Raw genomic sequence first — 16,507 nt, forward strand, 5'->3', positions numbered from 1 at the left:
CCCAAGCAAGCCAATGGGTCGCACGGGCATCCACCCAGCAGGGGGTGAGACGCCTGGCCCACCCTGCCGACCGAGACGCCAGGGCACACACGGTCATGCTGCAGGCCTACCTGGCTCGCACCAGTCCGAGCGGCCTTCCTCTCGGCCTGCTCGCCACCTCTATGCAGCTCTGTGTGCTTGGCCTCCCTTCCCGGGAAAGGGCTACCCAGGGCCTGGCGGGGCCGGCTCTCCTCGGGGCTGTGGAGCTCTGCGAGTCTCTGTTCGGTGCTCAGGCACCGGACCACGTCTGAAGGTCTCAGGCAGCTCTTCTTAGAGATGGCGGGTCCACCTGGGCATGTCTCACCTGCCTCCCTCTCTGTTTTCCTCTCATGTGGTCCTCTTTCTTCTCGCCACGGCTGCTGCTTACCCTGGCTGCTAAAGGCGTCACTAAGCTCCGAGATGACCCTGTCAGAACTCCCAGGCTGCGGCTGGGAGAAGCTATCCTGGTGGAGCCCCAGAGGTGACACATGGGTACCACTGTCTCCGTTGACATGGAGGGAGCCCTGGGCACCAGGCACCAGGGAACAGGCTTTGTGTGGAGGAGGCAGGGCCAGTGGGGAGACTGCCGAGTGTGGGGTGGACCGGTCTGACCAGCTTGAATAGGGGAGGTTGAGGGACAGGGAGGGGCTGGGCCTCGCCAACCAGGCCAGGGGGTCAGTGCTGTAGACTGAAGCCTCGGGCAGAGGAGGCAAGGGTGGGGTCAGGGCCAGAGGGCGCCTGCCCGGGACCCCTACAGTCAGTGAGATCCACTCAGAGGTGACAGCCTGCATCTCAGGGGATAGGGCTCGGTGAGCGTGGGGCAGAGATGAGGGGGCTGGCGTGATGAGCTTGCTAGGACCAGGAAACTTAAAAAAAAGAGAGAGAGAGAGGAAAACAAAAGAAGCAAAAGGCACAAGTGTCAGCATAAAGAAGAAAGGAGGAAAATAATCACAAGGGACAAAGGAGAGGAATGAAATGGAGAGGACGAGCAGGACAGTCTGGTGTCCAAAAAAGAAGCGGATCGGTTAGGCTGGGAGGGAAACTGCGATGTGGGTGCGTGTGTGCGGATGGGCGAGTGTGTGCAGGCAGGTGAAGACGGGAGATGTGCCTGGGAGGGAGACGGGAGAAAAGGTCCCATCCAGGTTGGTACAGATGGTGCCAGCTGGTTTGCAGAATCAGAGTTTTAAAGGGGCCCCCTGGAAGCCTCCTGCCCCACCCCACATACCCACCTCTGCCAATGAAGCCCTGACCCAGAGCCATGAGGAGAAAAGGTGCCTGGCTGAACCACTGGGTTGTACACCTGAGGTTAATATAATATTGTATGACAACCATACCTCAATTTAAAAAGTTTAAAAAGGCCTGCCACTACTGCCCAGGCCCTACCTGGGGTTTTATTCTCTCTAGGGGGCTCAGCAAAGAGCCTTCCAGAGAGGTGTATGCACACTCTAGTCATCTTGTTTTACAGTTGTGCTTGGTTACAGTCAAGTGAAAAATCTAGTTGAGCTCCCCACGTTCCTACACAGTAGAAAGCCCTGCACCCATCTCACGCCCTCCCCACGAGACCACAGGGTCTGGATCTCACTGTGCAGGATGCCCCGGGTCAGCCCATCTCACACCTTTTACCAAGAACCATTTCCTAGGGGGTCAGCAATGGCAGGCGGGAGAGGAGGAAATGATTGGAGAATGAGAGAAAAGGCCATTCAGGTGTCATGCTAGTCCCTGGGTCCTGCTCTCATTCCTCTGGCCACCCTTCCTGTAACTTACCCAGGGGTATGGTCAGTCTATGTCACAGGAAGTCATCCTACTGTTCCTCTCCTGTACCCGAGGTCTGATTTTTCTCTTGGCTTTGGGAATGTGGGGATGGGTTTGGAGTAACTTGTATTTTAAAACAAGTTTATTCATAATTAATGTTCAGGGAAGCAAAGATCCTATTATGCCTCTAAATCTACTTCCTTTCAGCCCAGTATAGACAGAGATGCTCTAAGTCCTTTTCCAACCTGGTTCTTGCTTGCAAAGACTCCTCTGAATCTGGTATACGTGCCTAAGGATGAAAATGTGAAATTCCCTCTCTCAATCTTTGTCTTCTGCAGGCAAATCTTGACTAGTAAGATGACCAAGAGAGCCATACTGGCCATGGCATGTATGGTCAAGGGTGGTACCCAGACAACAGCCTCACCCTGGATGGGATGCTCCCAGGATGGTGGTTGTTGTTTTAAACTTAGATTTATTTATTTGTTTTTATTTGTTTAGGGGGGAGGTGATTAGGTTTATTTATTTATTTAATGAAGGTACTGGGGATTGAGCCCAGGACCTTATGCATGCTAAGCGTGCACTCTACCACTGAGCTATATCCTCCCCGCACAGGACACAATTTTGGACCAAGTGGTAATTACCCTTACTTCTCTTTCCCTAATCATCTTATCCCCAGAGCAATCAATCACCTTAAGCGCTTCTTCTCCCTCTGAGATAGTTCTCCCACCAAGTTCCTGAAAAATGCCATTTGTACACATGAAAACAAACCCTGGTGCATACATGCTGCACGGCTGGAGACGGTTCTTAATCACAGTGCTGGGAAACTGCCCCAGAGGGGCTGTGAACCATCAGCACTGAGGTTTGTCAGGCTGAAGGTGAAAACCAGTGGCGAGAAGCTTAGGTACCTGAGGGCTTGCAGTGGCACTGCGGCTTGGGGAGGAGGAGAAAGGCAGGTCGATGTAATCCACGGGGTTTTTCACCAGTGGCCGTTTGATCACGTCCACATAGGTGATGGGGAAGATGCCTTGCCGGGACGTCCCCGGGATCCTCCCTTCGTACCAGTTCTCGTCCACCTGTCGAAGCAGTGTGATCCTCTCGCCCTAAAAGACACGGCAAGGCAGGGGTCCTTGTCCTACTGGGCCTCAGCACGATGGAGGCCCCTGCCTGTACCCTGTGCTGTCCTGCATTATTTGTCCCCTCCTTTGTTCAGAAAAACCTTCCTGGCTAGACCTGGATGGAATTAACAGCACTGGGGTGGAGATGCTAACAGCAGTAGAGCTACCTGGATGCTGTTCAGCTCGGTCTTTAAATATTTTGATAAAGGAGAAGGTCAAATTCATTCCCCAAAGCTAACAGGCAAATGTAGGGTTTCTGACTCATCTAAGGCAAAACAGACAGATATCCAATCTTCTCGAAGGTAAAGGTTTTGGGGGTTCTTTCTCTTTTTACGAATGACTATTTTTTCCTGTATCATTACAGAAAATTTAAAACACAAACATAAGGCAGAACATAATCATTACTCATAATATTATCATTTGGGAGTAACCACTGTCAATATTTTGGTATAGATAATTCCATGAGAATAAGGTTTGCACATACTTTTTCCTTAGGAAAACTGAATAGGCACTGTGTTCCCTTTTTCAACCTACTTTTTAACACTTAATAACACAGAGTGAATCTCCCCCTTTATCAAGAAATACCAGTCTACATTTTTAACGGCGTCGCACAGCTCAATGGCCACTGCAGGATGCTCTATTGTACACACATATAATGGCTTAATTATTGGTCTCCTGATGGAGGGAAATCATGTTGCTTCCGGCGTTTCTCTTTTCTATAAGGGAGCTCATCTTTTCCCAAGGCGTGTACTCACTTCCTTCAATCCTCAATAAAATTAGTAACTTTAATAACTTCAGCCAGCCAGAGAATGTGCATATGTAAAGAGAGTGTGTGAATTCCTAGAAGAACAGTATCTCTGCACAGCCTAACCGTGCTCAGAATAAGCGTGCTGCGCGCCTTGAAGGCAATGGTAACGCTGGCGTCTCCTGTCCACTAAGCATCAACCAGATGAGATGCCATGTGTCATATTGAGGGTTTCAGTGAATCCTCTCACAACAGCTCTAGGAGAGGGCCATTTATCTTCATTTCATATATGAGGAAATCATGGCTTGGAAAAATTTAACTTCTCAAACTACATGGCCAACAGCCCTGCCAGACCAACTGCCCCCCCCGCCATGCCACATGCCCAGGAGAAGAGCGCCCCCCAGCGTCCCCCTACCCCCCAGGCGAGGGATGAGAGGGTGGCTTACCTTTCTGAAGGACATTTCTACTTGCGTGTCACCGTTAAAGTTAAACTTAGCGACAGCTTCGCCGTATTCCAGGATTTGCACTGGTGTCAGCTTTTTGGGCTGAGCCTTCTCGGCGGGAGGGAGAAGCTGAGAAAGGGAAAGGGAGGCGAAGGAGAAGGGAAATGACAGGAAAGAAGGAGACGAAACACAAGTTAAGTAAATGTTGCGCTGGGCATGACCGGGCTACTCCTTAGAGAGAAGGGCTGCGGTACCTCAATGTAGGTGCGTGGGAAGATCCCCACCCGGCCATGGTGCTCTCCTTCGTACCAGTTCTGATCGATCTGCTTACAGATGTAAACGATGTCTCCCTTCTGCAGCGGAAGCTCCCTGGGGGTAGAGGGTCACAGCATTTTAGTGGACATTCCTATAGGTGTAATATTATGATGCTCAAAGCAACAAGGGCCTACTGCATATTACAGAGAACTAGATTCAATATCTTGTGATAACCTATAATGAAAAAGAATATGAAAAATATATGTGTTAAGCTGAATCACTATGCTATACACCAGAAACTAACACAATATTGTAAATCAACTATGCTTCAATTTAAAGGAAAAAAAAAAAGATGCTCAGTGTTTTAGTAAAAGGAGACTTCAAATGAGGTCAAAGGGGTCAAACTACAGAAGAGGGGGCTCTGTATTTGGAAGCAAGAACCCCGCTATTCAGGAAATTACAGCACATTTGGCATTTTCCCAGTCTTTGGTGGGCTGAAGGTTAACTTTCAAGCTGACTACCACTCAAAAGTGCTCAGATTCCTTAATAGTTTGCTGCTGCCTCAATGTATTTTTGGTCAATGTCGTCTTATGCTCAGATATTTATGCATCACACAGTGATGCACCCAGCAGTCTTAACTGCTTTGATTAAATGGTGAAAAATGTTTCCTTCTAGATATTTTCACTGCCCTTGTCTATGCCCTAGCAAGGCATGACCTCATTATCCATTACATTTGAAATGCCCTCATTATGTGTGACAAACTGGTATCCTTTTGTCATTCTATCCATTCAGACATCCGTCCACCTATCCATCTATCATCATGTAGTAGAGACAGGCTCTGAAATGACCAGATCTGAGTTCAAAATCCAGTTATACCATCTACTGGCTCTGGGACCTTAGGCAAGATACTTCATCTCTATGAGATACTTTCCTTATCTGAAAATAGGAGCTAACTCAGGGTTATTGGAGAATTTGGCAACAAACTACAAATAAAACAGCCAGCATGGTTTCTCTTATACAGCTAACAGTAAATGTTCCTGTGCTTCCTTTTCAACACAGAAAAGGGATCTTGGAAAGAAAAGTGGATTTTCCTTCAAATGTTCTTCATGCCTTTTTTCAGCTTTTTCACAGACATCCTTTTGTTTGCCTCAATAATGATATGATAACCTCTAACCAGGACTTCATTTGAAAAAATGAAACAAAGAGATAAATTATAAAAAAAAAAAACCCTGTAACTTGAAGTTATCTTGAATTAAAAAAATGACCCAGATCTTTTCCATTTGCATCAAACCATAGCATGGAGAGCAAGATCTCTGACTGCAGCCTGGAGGAGGTGTGCCCGCCCTGCAGTGTGCCAGGAAGTCCCACGGTGCATGAGGGATGCTGGCTAAACTGCTGCGGTACATCTGGAAAACCTCACGCAAAGTCAGCACTGTGCTGGATGAAAGAACAAGGCAGCCCATGTGGGTCTCCCAGCGGCAGGCAGGATTCTAACCCAAAAGAGGCCCATGAAGGGGATCTGGGGCATCCGTCTCCGTAAGAATGAAGGGTCTTCAGCCACATTTTTTTGCCGTAGCCCTCCTTGGGAGGGTTCTGAATTCCCCCCTCCCTTCACCCCCAACTAAGGACACATGGATGTGCAGGACTGGCAGCCCCGCAGTCCCCTGGTCTCCCCATCAGCACAAGGGGAATGATAATCACACCAACCCCATAGGGGTACAGTGAGAGCTGAATGAGTTAACATATGTAAAGTACTCTGAACGGTGCTTGGCACATAGTAAACTCAATAAAACTACTGTTTTCTTTAATTACTGTTGTTATTTCTTCAACTCTTCTGTGTGGACTTCCGTGTTTCAAAGAGGGAGGTAAAATAAATGAATAGGACTGGTGGCACTTACTTTAGTGTCTGAGCTTTAAAGTCATACTTGGCTCTGGCAGGTCTCATCTAAACACAAGAAACAATGACAAGTTAAAATCACAATTCACGTACAATGAAAAGGACACATTTTCACAACTTTCCGGAAAGCAAAGCAGAAAAATCCACCCTAACCAGTTTACTCTGGTGTAGAGGCCTGGGCAAAATTCTGTTTGTCTGACCTTAACAGAACACGAGATGGATGTCTGGTCAACTATGCCATGCATGAGCATCTCCCTAAGGAGGGCCAGATTTGGGGAAGAGAGGGTTAGAAAAGTCCTAAAGCTGAAATGCTGGCTCCCAAAGCTGACCACGGCTATTAAAAACACAAACAGACAAAAAACAGTCAGCCAGAAGCCCAAAGCCATTCCTCATCTACTGTCTTACTCTTTGGGTAACATGTTCTATCGGCCTGGCTTAAACTGCGACCTGCATGTAGATGAAGCCTTGAAGAACCTCTCATATCACCTCCAACTCTATTTATTTCTCATGGTCTGTGAAATCATCCAAAAAGCCAGACAGAGAAAGCCTTGAGCTCAGGCTCTTTCTCCAACGCTTCCGTTCTTGTTGGGGAGCCCTCTCCTCCCAGACCTCACAGACCCAGCCTCCACATTCTCATCAGGTCCATCATTCAGTCATGCCAGCCCTCCCGCTGTCCCTCCACAGCCCCACTCCGGTCTGACCTCTCATTCCTACAGGCACAAAGCTTCCTTTGAATTCAGATCTCTTCACGCTAATCTAGGGTCACTTGGCAGCACAAATAACATTCCTCAAATACCTCCACCACATCACTTCCCGCTCTGAGGCTGGCAGAGCCTTTCAACTGTCCCTCAGATCAACTCTGACTCCTGAGCTGGGGTAAGGCCTGGGGGTCACTGCTCCCCGCTCGCACCTCACAGCCTTTGTCTCCTGTTACACGCTTCCTGTCCCAGTTAGGCAAACCTGTCTGCTGCACCTTGTCTAGACACCCCTTCTGTCTGGAATATCTCCACCTCCGATTCCAGCAGAAAGAGCAGAAAGTTCACCTTCACTTATGGTATTTATTTGCACATCTCTTCCCCACCATTAGAAGTAGTTATTTTAACTACTTTCTGTAAGAGAAGGATGGAGGGGAGAAACCACGTGAACACACTGGCACTGGCTGCTGGTGGGCTTCTTCCCCAGCCACGAGCCCCGACTTTGTCAACTGCTATGACTTTCTGGTCTAGGGAACAATGCGATGAGAATTAAATTACATACTTTCTCTTTGATATCAGAAGGCATGGACCAAGCAGAGAGGAAAAAATGGGAGACTCTAGGTGAGGAAAAAAAAATAGTATTTAGAAGCTTCATCAAGCTTAGTTTTAGAGCTCGACCCCTTAGAGAAAGGCCCCTAAAGTCCAGGCTCCCCCAGCTGGGGTTTTGACAGGGTCTCCTTAACAGCCATGAACTCTCCACAGGAGTTCCTAATTTTGGCATTTTCATACTGATGTTTTCATCTATCTACCTGTATGCGTACACCTTAGATGTCGACCTTATAACCAATGTCACAGAATTTCAATGCCTGCATCTGTGTCCGTCTGTGACCAAAGAGCATAATCGAACAGTTGTAAGCAAATAAGAAAAACAAACATGGAGTTAACGATAAATGGCAAGTTCACAAGAGAAGGCCAGCATTATAAGGACAAAAATTTCAACATGATTCCAATAAAAAAAAAAAAGACTGTGGGGGCATTACCTCAAGGCAGCCAGCTGCAGAGCTGTGTGAACTTTCAAAAATGTTACCAAAATAGCACTGTATCCACACTCTGAGTGGCAACCGAGTGCAGGCAAAACAAAATCATCTTTCATCTAAGTTAACAAAATTATATAGGTGTATGGCTTACTATTTAATTTGTAAATTGGCTTAGGTCAACCCAATTGGGTTGGTGAAATTTTTTTTTTTCATTGAAGAGAATCCATACATGACTCAAGACTGAGAAACACTGATTCCACTGACCTCTTAAGATACACTGAGTTGTCACTGCCTTACAAAGCACCTTCTCCCTGTTTATCTTCATCTGTCCCCGAGGCCAAATCCATCTTTCCCTCCTCTGGTTCCCACAGCATTGTGTCACTTACTGCAAAAGCGGTAACTGTTACACGAGGGTGCCTCTTCCACTAGAGGGCCAGCTTCCCAAGGGCACAGCCTGGGTCCTGTTTCTGCCCGCCTCCCAGGGTCTTGCATGGAATCAGTGGCCACCTAAACTCTGCTGAATGGGACAGAAGCACATCTACGAAGCCCGGTGCACCTGGGACTTGCTGGTCTCTTTTTCCTCATGTCTGTCAACATCTAGGGCAGTGATTCTCAAAATGAGGTCCCTGGACGGCTCAGAAATGCAAAGTCTCGGGCCCTGTCCCAGAACAGGAAACTACGGATAGGGCCCAGCAAACTGTATTTCAATCAGCCCCTAAGGGATTCCGATGTGCTCAAGTTTGAGAGCCACTGGTCTAGAAGAGAGGTGGGGCCGCTCAGGCAGTTTGCCTGCCTCTGCCCATGGTTATGGTGCCCTGGTCGCATTTCATCTGCTGTACTATCTACATGTGAGAGGATGCAGCCCGAAGGGCCTCTGCTCATCCTCATCTTCTCCATCACTCGTAACCAGGCAGGCCTGTGAATGAGGATAACCCATCATCAGAGCCTTCAGACCAGGCTGGTTTGGAGGGGCTGGAATGCTGGGGGCTGGGGGCCGGGGGCCGTCATTCCCTTGCTTCTGAGTAACTCTTGATAGCTTCTGCCTCTTCCTTATTACATTTCTTTTTCTCCATCACCTTAGAGTCTCCTTCCCCTCCCTGGCTTTCCTTCTTTTAATCTAGTTCCTTGTTTTCTCTCTTTGTCACAGACACCTATTTCTTTAAAACCCAAACCACTTGATGAACAGCCAGTGGTACCTCTGTTGCTCAAAAGATAGAGACATGAATATTAATTAGCTATTACTTGGAAAGATTCCAAGACTGTATACAATTCAGCGTCACTCCCCCGTCTCCCCACCCACCAAGCCCCAGACACATACACTTCCCCAAAGGAGCTAATCTTCAGCAGGGCTACTCAAGGGTCACATGACACAAAAGATGCTGGGGCAAGAAGCAGCATCTGGCCAGCACAAGAATTTCAACATGTTGACCCTCTTGCAGGAGGCCAAGGCCTAGATAAAAATCACTTCAAAGGCCTGTGCTTCCTCATTCTTTTACAGTATTAAGTTTCATAATCTCAGCTGAGGAACGTCAAAATTAAGGGAACAAAGGAAATTGCTCTCAGAGAGCTCTTACCCTCCCGCCATGGCTTCTCCTAGCTGCAAAACTCTTTGGGTTTCAAAATTCTTCATTTAGGCTTCAGCACTTTTGACCCCATTAGTCAATTAATTCACCGTCGGACACTGAGCGGCAGTATTGTATGTAATACAAGCTCCTCTAAACCATCCCTTCAAAGAAGAGTCTTGTAATTGTCCACACCGTAGCTACTAATGCATATAGACTAAGGTACAGGCTTCTAAGCAGAATGCACAGGCAACACAGTATGATAAAATGCGGGATGGAGAGGACCGGACTCATGAAGGGCAGCTGATGCTCTAAGGCATGCATTTGGGGTGTGTGCCAGCAGACCCCGGTCCTACAGCCAGGCATGCTTGGACATACAGAGTACAGGACATAATGGGCATCATGTCCACCGACCAGCCAGAGAAGAGCCAAAGCAAGCCAGAGGGAAGCCAGGATGACAGATGCTGTCTGGAGAACTAACTCGGCCTACAGAAGGCAATGCTGAGGCGGGGCAAATATTGCTTTGGGTCAAGCAGCAGATCGAGGTGACCAAAACAGACCTCTGACCCAGATTTCCTTTTTGCCGTATCGTCTATATTGAGGAGGTCCCCAAAGCGCTCATTAGTGATAAACTGATGGTGCGTTGGAATGACGCCCGTGTGGCGTCGAGCTGCAATATCGGCCTCTTCTTGCTCGCGCTTAAGTCGTCTCTGGTCCGCTAAAAGTTTCTGCCATGAAATTGCACAAAATGGGCTGTGAATCATCTGGTCCAGGGTATTAGAAAACTGCCAACAAAAACAACTAAGGGAAAAGGTGCTGGGTCAATAGGGAGGAAACAGATGTTGGAGGGGCTTTAGGGCCATAATCACAATGTTCCCGCTGCAACCACCCCCTGTGCGCTCTGGGTCGGGAGGAGGCAGCACCGCACAGGAGAAACCTGGGGAGCACAGGGAGGCAGGGAGGGCTGAACCCCGCCCAGTTACACTGTCTGCAGACTTTCCCTTGGCTCAGCCAAAAGCCTCCTGCCTCCTGACACAAAGTGGCCAGGGCTAGGTCACCTGGAGGGCACATCCAGAGCACCCACGAGGATGGCAGGAGGCTGAAGTGTCATCCTTACCTGGCTTAGTCAGTGATGAGTTCCCACAGTGTACACCCATAGTGGGACCGGGGCTGCCTGATTCCTTCTGCCCAGATCAGGCCCATCAAACCTGCTACGGGCTTTTACTACGTGGAGTCTCTGGCAAGCAGGCCATTTTTGTGCTTCCTATTCTTGTTAGTCTAATATGCTCAGGGGAGTAGATATCCATTTCAAGAAATACGGCACCCTTCCTAGGCCGGCGAACCCTTCCTCCAAGCACAATTTTTAGGAGGCTTTAGCATATGCACCAAAGACTATTTATGTGACAAGAGACCATCAGTTTCTTTCCTTTATAAATTAAAAAAATTTTTTATCTTAGTGGGGAGGTAATTATTTATTCATTTTAATGGAGGTACTGGGGATTGAACCCAGGACTTCGTGCATGCTAAGCACACACTCTACCACTGAGCTGTACCTTCCCCACCATTAGTTACTTTCTTATTGTACTTTTTACTTCACTACTGCTATCTTAGGTGAAATGAAGCTGAATTTAAGGGAATGATGTAGACTATAAATATAGACAATAAACTAAGAATAATGGTACCTGGGTTTAGAAGAAATAGCCTCTCCTAAATTAAGGAAATAAGTCATCTATTTTTAAAGGCCTTTTAAAATACTTGAACAATGTTGCATTTAAGTCAATGTCCTCATTGCCTATTGACATGACCCTGTAGAAGAGAATTTTAATGTATTTTCTTACTCCATACCAATCACACATTCCTGGGATTAACATTCCTTGCAGCAAAGTATTAGTTAGAACTGGTAATTCTTAGCAATCTCAAGAAAACATTAGTCTTTTCCAGCAGGCAACTAAATGCCTTGAGGGACACCTAGCTCCGGGGGGTGGGGTCGGGGTGGGGGCATTTTCTATTTCTCTCCAGGATCTAAAATAATAAAGTGATAGCTCATCAAATGGCTGTGGGAATTCTACCAGTGCTCAAGTAAGTAGTTGTAAAGATGAAAATGAGAAAAGACATGAGAAAGTGCTTTATGAAGCACAGTAGAGCCCTGGTGTCCAGCTCTGCCTCTGGTACAAGTTAACGTGCTACGTGGCCCTGGGCAAGCCACTGCCCTGTGGCAGTCCTTTCCTGGATATGTTAGATGACCACTAACATCCCTCTCAGGACTGACAGGTTCTCGTTTTTTCTGAAATGTCGTTTTCATTAATGTTAATAATAAGCTATTTGCATAGAAACATGCCAGGACTGATGTTCCCTTAGCTGGGACGTGTGGGCTGTTTTCTGCAGTGATGAAAATGGATGGATGCAAATGGAGCAGAGCTCCTCATCCAGTGCTTGAATCTAACCTCAATAAATCTGTCATTCCCACAGTTTAACCACATAAACCAAAAACCATGGATAAGGACACAAGGATCTGTGAGCCAGCGCTGTCTAGGGCACAAGCTGCTCACCCTCTGAATTGTTAAACTAACAAAGGACAGTCTGCCTCCCATGCAGCAGCCAAGAATTATACCACAAAACCTCCCATGTTGGATACAAGGGTTTAAACTGCAGAAACAGAATGTCGAGCAGCCCAGGTTTAGATAGGTGGGAATCTTGTATCTCAGGGACAGTGACAAAAATGAATCTGTTCCATGGCCTGAGGGACACTTATCGTGAGTGAGCTTTTCACCTCATTACTACAAATAATTCTGTCCATCAAATGCTTCCTCCCATTTCTTTCCACCAACAGGTGCCCGTGAGTACTGTCTGTATTGTGCCAGGAGACGGGCAAAGCTATGGTCCTTTTTGTCCTTTGTCTCCCCATCTGGCAGCAGTGACTATTATTCTCCAAGCTCACTTCAGTATCAGCCTTACCCTAAATCCTCAAGGCAAGTCCCCCTAAACTCTGAAACCACTCAACAAAATGGAACATAGGAAAAGGGCTTCAGACTTTACAGGGAAAGGGACAGAGTTGTGTACACCCTCTTCCTGGCTGCCACCACGTGCAAAGCAATTCTTCCGTCTCTTAATTCATTGCAGGAAAATGGTCATCAGAGCTTGTTTAACCTAAAGGACTCTTTCTTCTAGGAATGTGAAGTCTAGAAAGCACACCTCCTAATGACACTTCATCACAACAGAAGCTTGTGATTTTGTCCATTTAGCTGATGTGCTGAACTACTTCCTCCTAAATCCCAAGAGAACATGCTCCCTTACTGGCCCCATCAGTCACATGACTGCAGTACAGGCATTTCAGAAGCTGCAAGACAAGGTCTGCATGCTGAAGTTCTGGGTTGGGGGCAGGGGGGTTCCCAACGTTTATGGGGGTTATCTCTTCTTCTGAGTTAAAGACAACTTCTTCAATCTGTTTTTATAAAATGTATCACAGTCATTATTCTCTTTCAGTTTCCTTTCTCCTACTGCATCCTCAATATGAACTGTGCTTTGTGCCAGGAGAGGGTGGGCAGCATTGGAGACACAGGAGGGTGGGTTTCCCTGGAGAATAATGAGGTGGGTGTTATGGGGAGGGACTCCAGGTTCCCCTTACAAGGCATCGAGCGCACTGGTGGGCAACTTTTCTGAACTTCCAGGGCAGCAGCACCGGCTGGACTTGGCATTGGGAACCCAGCACTGTGGGGAAAATCAGTCCTACTTTTTGGAAAGGTGGACTGAAAGAGTGATTGAGCCCATGTCATAAAAATGTCACCTGTGAAAACCCCAATGTTGCCTTCTAATTGCTAAGCCATGTCACCTCACTGACTGTTTACTTCCTTTATATTTTTATCTGCACGAGAGCTAAGAGGCTTTAAAGGTGGAGATTACCTCTTTATCATCATGACGTCTTCGAATGAATTCTTCTGTGGATTCCAAGTAATCAGCCGGTATAAAATGCCTTGGTGATTCTGAATCTTCAAAACAATAAAGTAGAATTAAAACAGGTACAGATTTAGAGGGAAACCAGACTGGAAAGATTTCACCTTTCATCCGTGATGTCAAGTTTTTACCGTGGTTGTTTGGTGGTCAGTGTTCCAATTCTGAAGGAAAAAAACCAAATCCCCTCCCTTTCCTCCTGCTTTTTGGATTTACTTGTGAACTAGTTTAATACCAAGAAAACTAATCAGAGGCAAAAGGTGAGCAAAGAGAAGACCACCTTTGGAAAGTGTCCCCATGAAGAGGCGTGCAGGCTCTCACAGGGACACACTGAACACTCACATACACACACACACACACATACACACAGGGCTGCCTCTCAAAAAACCGCGGGCTGAGTTGGGATCAGTGTGAATTACAATGGGTTCAAAAGTTCAAATGAACAAATTTCTCAGATGAGCTAAAACGGCCAATTTTTCTTTCGAAACAGAGTTTGGTGGTTAGTCTACATGATGTGGGAAATCTGTTTTTAAAGAAGTGCAGCCACTACGAGCCATGATTAATTGCCAAGCCAAACAAACAGAAAACAAAGGACGGACCAGAAAATGAGCACCAAGGGCACACGGGGGGAGGGGAAAAGCAAGCAGAGTGGAGAGATGGGTGAGGTGAGACTGGGCAAATACACAGAAGGCCACCTCCGAGGGACGTCCCCAGTTCACTGTGGGGGTTGTTGTTCCTGTCCAGGCCGTGGTCTGGGTACAGCACAGAGTTCCCATTAGTAAAGGCCCTGGGGCCAGCCTCCGGGGCCGCGGGTCTCTCCTCAGGGGGCTCTGAGATCTGGCTCAGCCTGGCCATGGTGTGCCGGGAAGACAGGCGTTTGGGAACCAAAGGCTTCCCCTGGGAGGGGCGCTCGTCCTGCTGGGGCTGCCTGGGGGGGTCTGGCTTCTGGCTTGAGAAGTCCCTGGGGCAAGGCTGTCTGGGGTGGTGCGGGAGGGGCTTTTTCAACCGGAAGGGGAGTGGGCTCATCAGGTAGATGTTCCGGAGGAGCGTGCCCTTGTCGCCCCGGGGGTCCGAGCGCCAGTCGGGCCGCCTGGAGGTCTGCTGCTGCTCGTGCCGGCGGATGGTGGTGAAGCGGGTGTAGGAGGCCGGGCAGGTGCCCTTGCACTTGCTGAGGCGGTGTTTGGGGAAGTCTCCGTGAACGCTGCCGCTGCTGCCCTCCCGGCTGTCACTGGACACGTTGGAACAACGGTCCAGCTCGTCCGAGCAGGCGGAGAGGGGCTCGGAAGGCCCGAGGCCCCGGAAGCCGAGGGCGGGGTCCGCCAGCCTGCCGCAGGTCGGGGAGGCGTAGACGCCCCCGGGGTTCATCCCGTCCACCTCCCTGGGCCGGAGCTTCGTGGACTCCAGGAGGGACTCGGCCGAGCGGGCGGAGGTCAGGCCGCTCCGGCTCAGCGCGGGTGTGGGGGACTTGCTCAGCCGGCCGGACAGGTCCAGCGACGGCATGGACCGGGACCGCTGAATCAGCTGCTCGAAAGCCGTGATGCGAGAGGAGACTGTGTGCTTGGGGATGTGCTCCGAGCCCTCCTGGCTGGAGCCGAGCTCGCCCCTGGACAGCACCAGGCTGCTCCTCTCGAAGTGGGAGGCGAGATCCCGCACGCTGGAGGAGGAGCCGGACCCCAGGAAGAGGCCGGCCCGGTTGATCTGGTGCATGTCCCGGTAGAGCATGGAGAACTGCATGCCGGCCTTCCTGGACAGCGGGCAGGGCCTCCTGGCGCTGGTGCTGTACTCCTGCAGGCTCAGGGTGCTGCTCGACCTGCTGTCGTAGTCCCGCCGGGAGCGCAGCAGCAGGTTCTCCACGCTGCCCCCCACTTGCAGGGGGAGGCCTCGTTTGGATTCACTCAGAGAAACCGAGACACAAAGGTTCTCGCAGCTCTGAGCCTTTTCTGTGGGCAACAGAACGCTCTTCTGATCCTGCAGAAGAGCGCTGGGAGCAGAGAGCCTGGGTTTGAATTTGGAGGGAAGGATTTCCGAAATGCAGGCTTTCGCGGCGGACAGGGGTTTCTTGTGCTTACACCCAGGGCCTAACACATTGCTACCGTGAACCGTTCGGCTATGAACTGAAGATGAAGAAATCATGTGAGCATTCCCACCTTTACGATCCACTGGAAAGCATGCAGAATAAAATAAACAGACCCATTAGGTTCAAGCTGAAAGCTGCTTTAAAAAAAGGGGTGGGGGGAGAGGTAACATGCTTATTGGTCATAAAGGTTTTTGTTTTGTTTTGTTTTAATTTCCAGTCGATGTCCGGAAGCAAAATAATCTGTGCTGCAAAGCAGGTGCAAAGATGCAACGAAAAATGGCCACCCTGCTAGAGTTAGGAAAGGCTAAAGCTCAGCTAATTTCTAAGAAAAGGGAATCAACAAAAAAGAGAGAGATGCTTCAGGGAGAGCAAGGGTAGGGTTTGGAGGAAGGGAAACTATTAATACCAGAAAGAAAAATGGCCGGTGAGAAACTAGGGGAGGGGACCAAGAGGGCACCAAGGTCTGGAAATGGATCTGAACAAGGCAAAACTTATCTCAGGAGCTGGAGGTTCAGACACTGCCAACACCTGGATAATAGGTGTGGGTGGCGAGAGACACCCTGATCACCGGGTGGACGGGCGAGAGCCAGCAGGCTTCACCCAGTTACCTTTAGTGGAGGCTGAGCTGGATGGCCGCTTGAGGCCGCTCAGGCCCTGGAGAGGGATGTCTCCTCCTTCCAAGACGCTTTTGTAAATCTGCCTCTCGCTCTCCAAGCTAGCAAGATCCCCAGGAGCCCCATCTGATTCCCTCTTCACGGCGTGGAAGTTGGAAGAATATATACTAAGAACAAGGTAATTTTCAAAGAAAGAGAAGGGGGAAAAAAAAACAGAAAATAAGAGTTTTAGTGTTTTTAACATTTTTCTAAAAAGCACACCATCAGCTGAGGACAAGGGGACACATTTCCTGGCATCCCAACCAAGCACTGTCCTTTTTAAAAGGCAATCTTATTTAGACAGAGCTCT

General features: G+C 48.6%; 1 protein-coding gene across 50 annotated transcripts in view; it reads right to left on the minus strand.

The window, feature by feature from the left end:
- SORBS1 (sorbin and SH3 domain containing 1) overlaps positions 1-16,507 on the minus strand; it is a 208,052-nt gene that overhangs the window by 19,313 nt on the left and 172,232 nt on the right. For 24 of the 50 annotated variants that reach the window (XM_064488240.1, XM_064488262.1, XM_064488248.1 and 21 more), the window contains 8 exons: positions 16,153-16,325; positions 13,420-13,505; positions 10,080-10,247; positions 6,227-6,273; positions 4,328-4,442; positions 4,077-4,202; positions 2,676-2,870; positions 111-884 (listed from right to left, as the gene is read on the minus strand). In XM_064488240.1, coding sequence (XP_064344310.1) covers positions 111-884; positions 2,676-2,870; positions 4,077-4,202; positions 4,328-4,442; positions 6,227-6,273; positions 10,080-10,247; positions 13,420-13,505; positions 16,153-16,325 — 1,684 coding nt within the window. Of the gene's footprint in view, positions 1-110; positions 885-2,675; positions 2,871-4,076; positions 4,203-4,327; positions 4,443-6,226; positions 6,274-10,079; positions 10,248-13,419; positions 13,506-14,162; positions 15,627-16,152; positions 16,326-16,507 lie in introns of all 50 variants that reach the window. The other 26 variants (XM_064488266.1, XM_064488268.1, XM_064488265.1 and 23 more) reach the window with 4 other exon arrangements.

This window comes from Camelus dromedarius, chromosome 8 (assembly GCF_036321535.1).
Source record: "Camelus dromedarius isolate mCamDro1 chromosome 8, mCamDro1.pat, whole genome shotgun sequence".
In the NCBI taxonomy this organism is placed as follows: Eukaryota; Metazoa; Chordata; class Mammalia; order Artiodactyla; family Camelidae; genus Camelus; species Camelus dromedarius.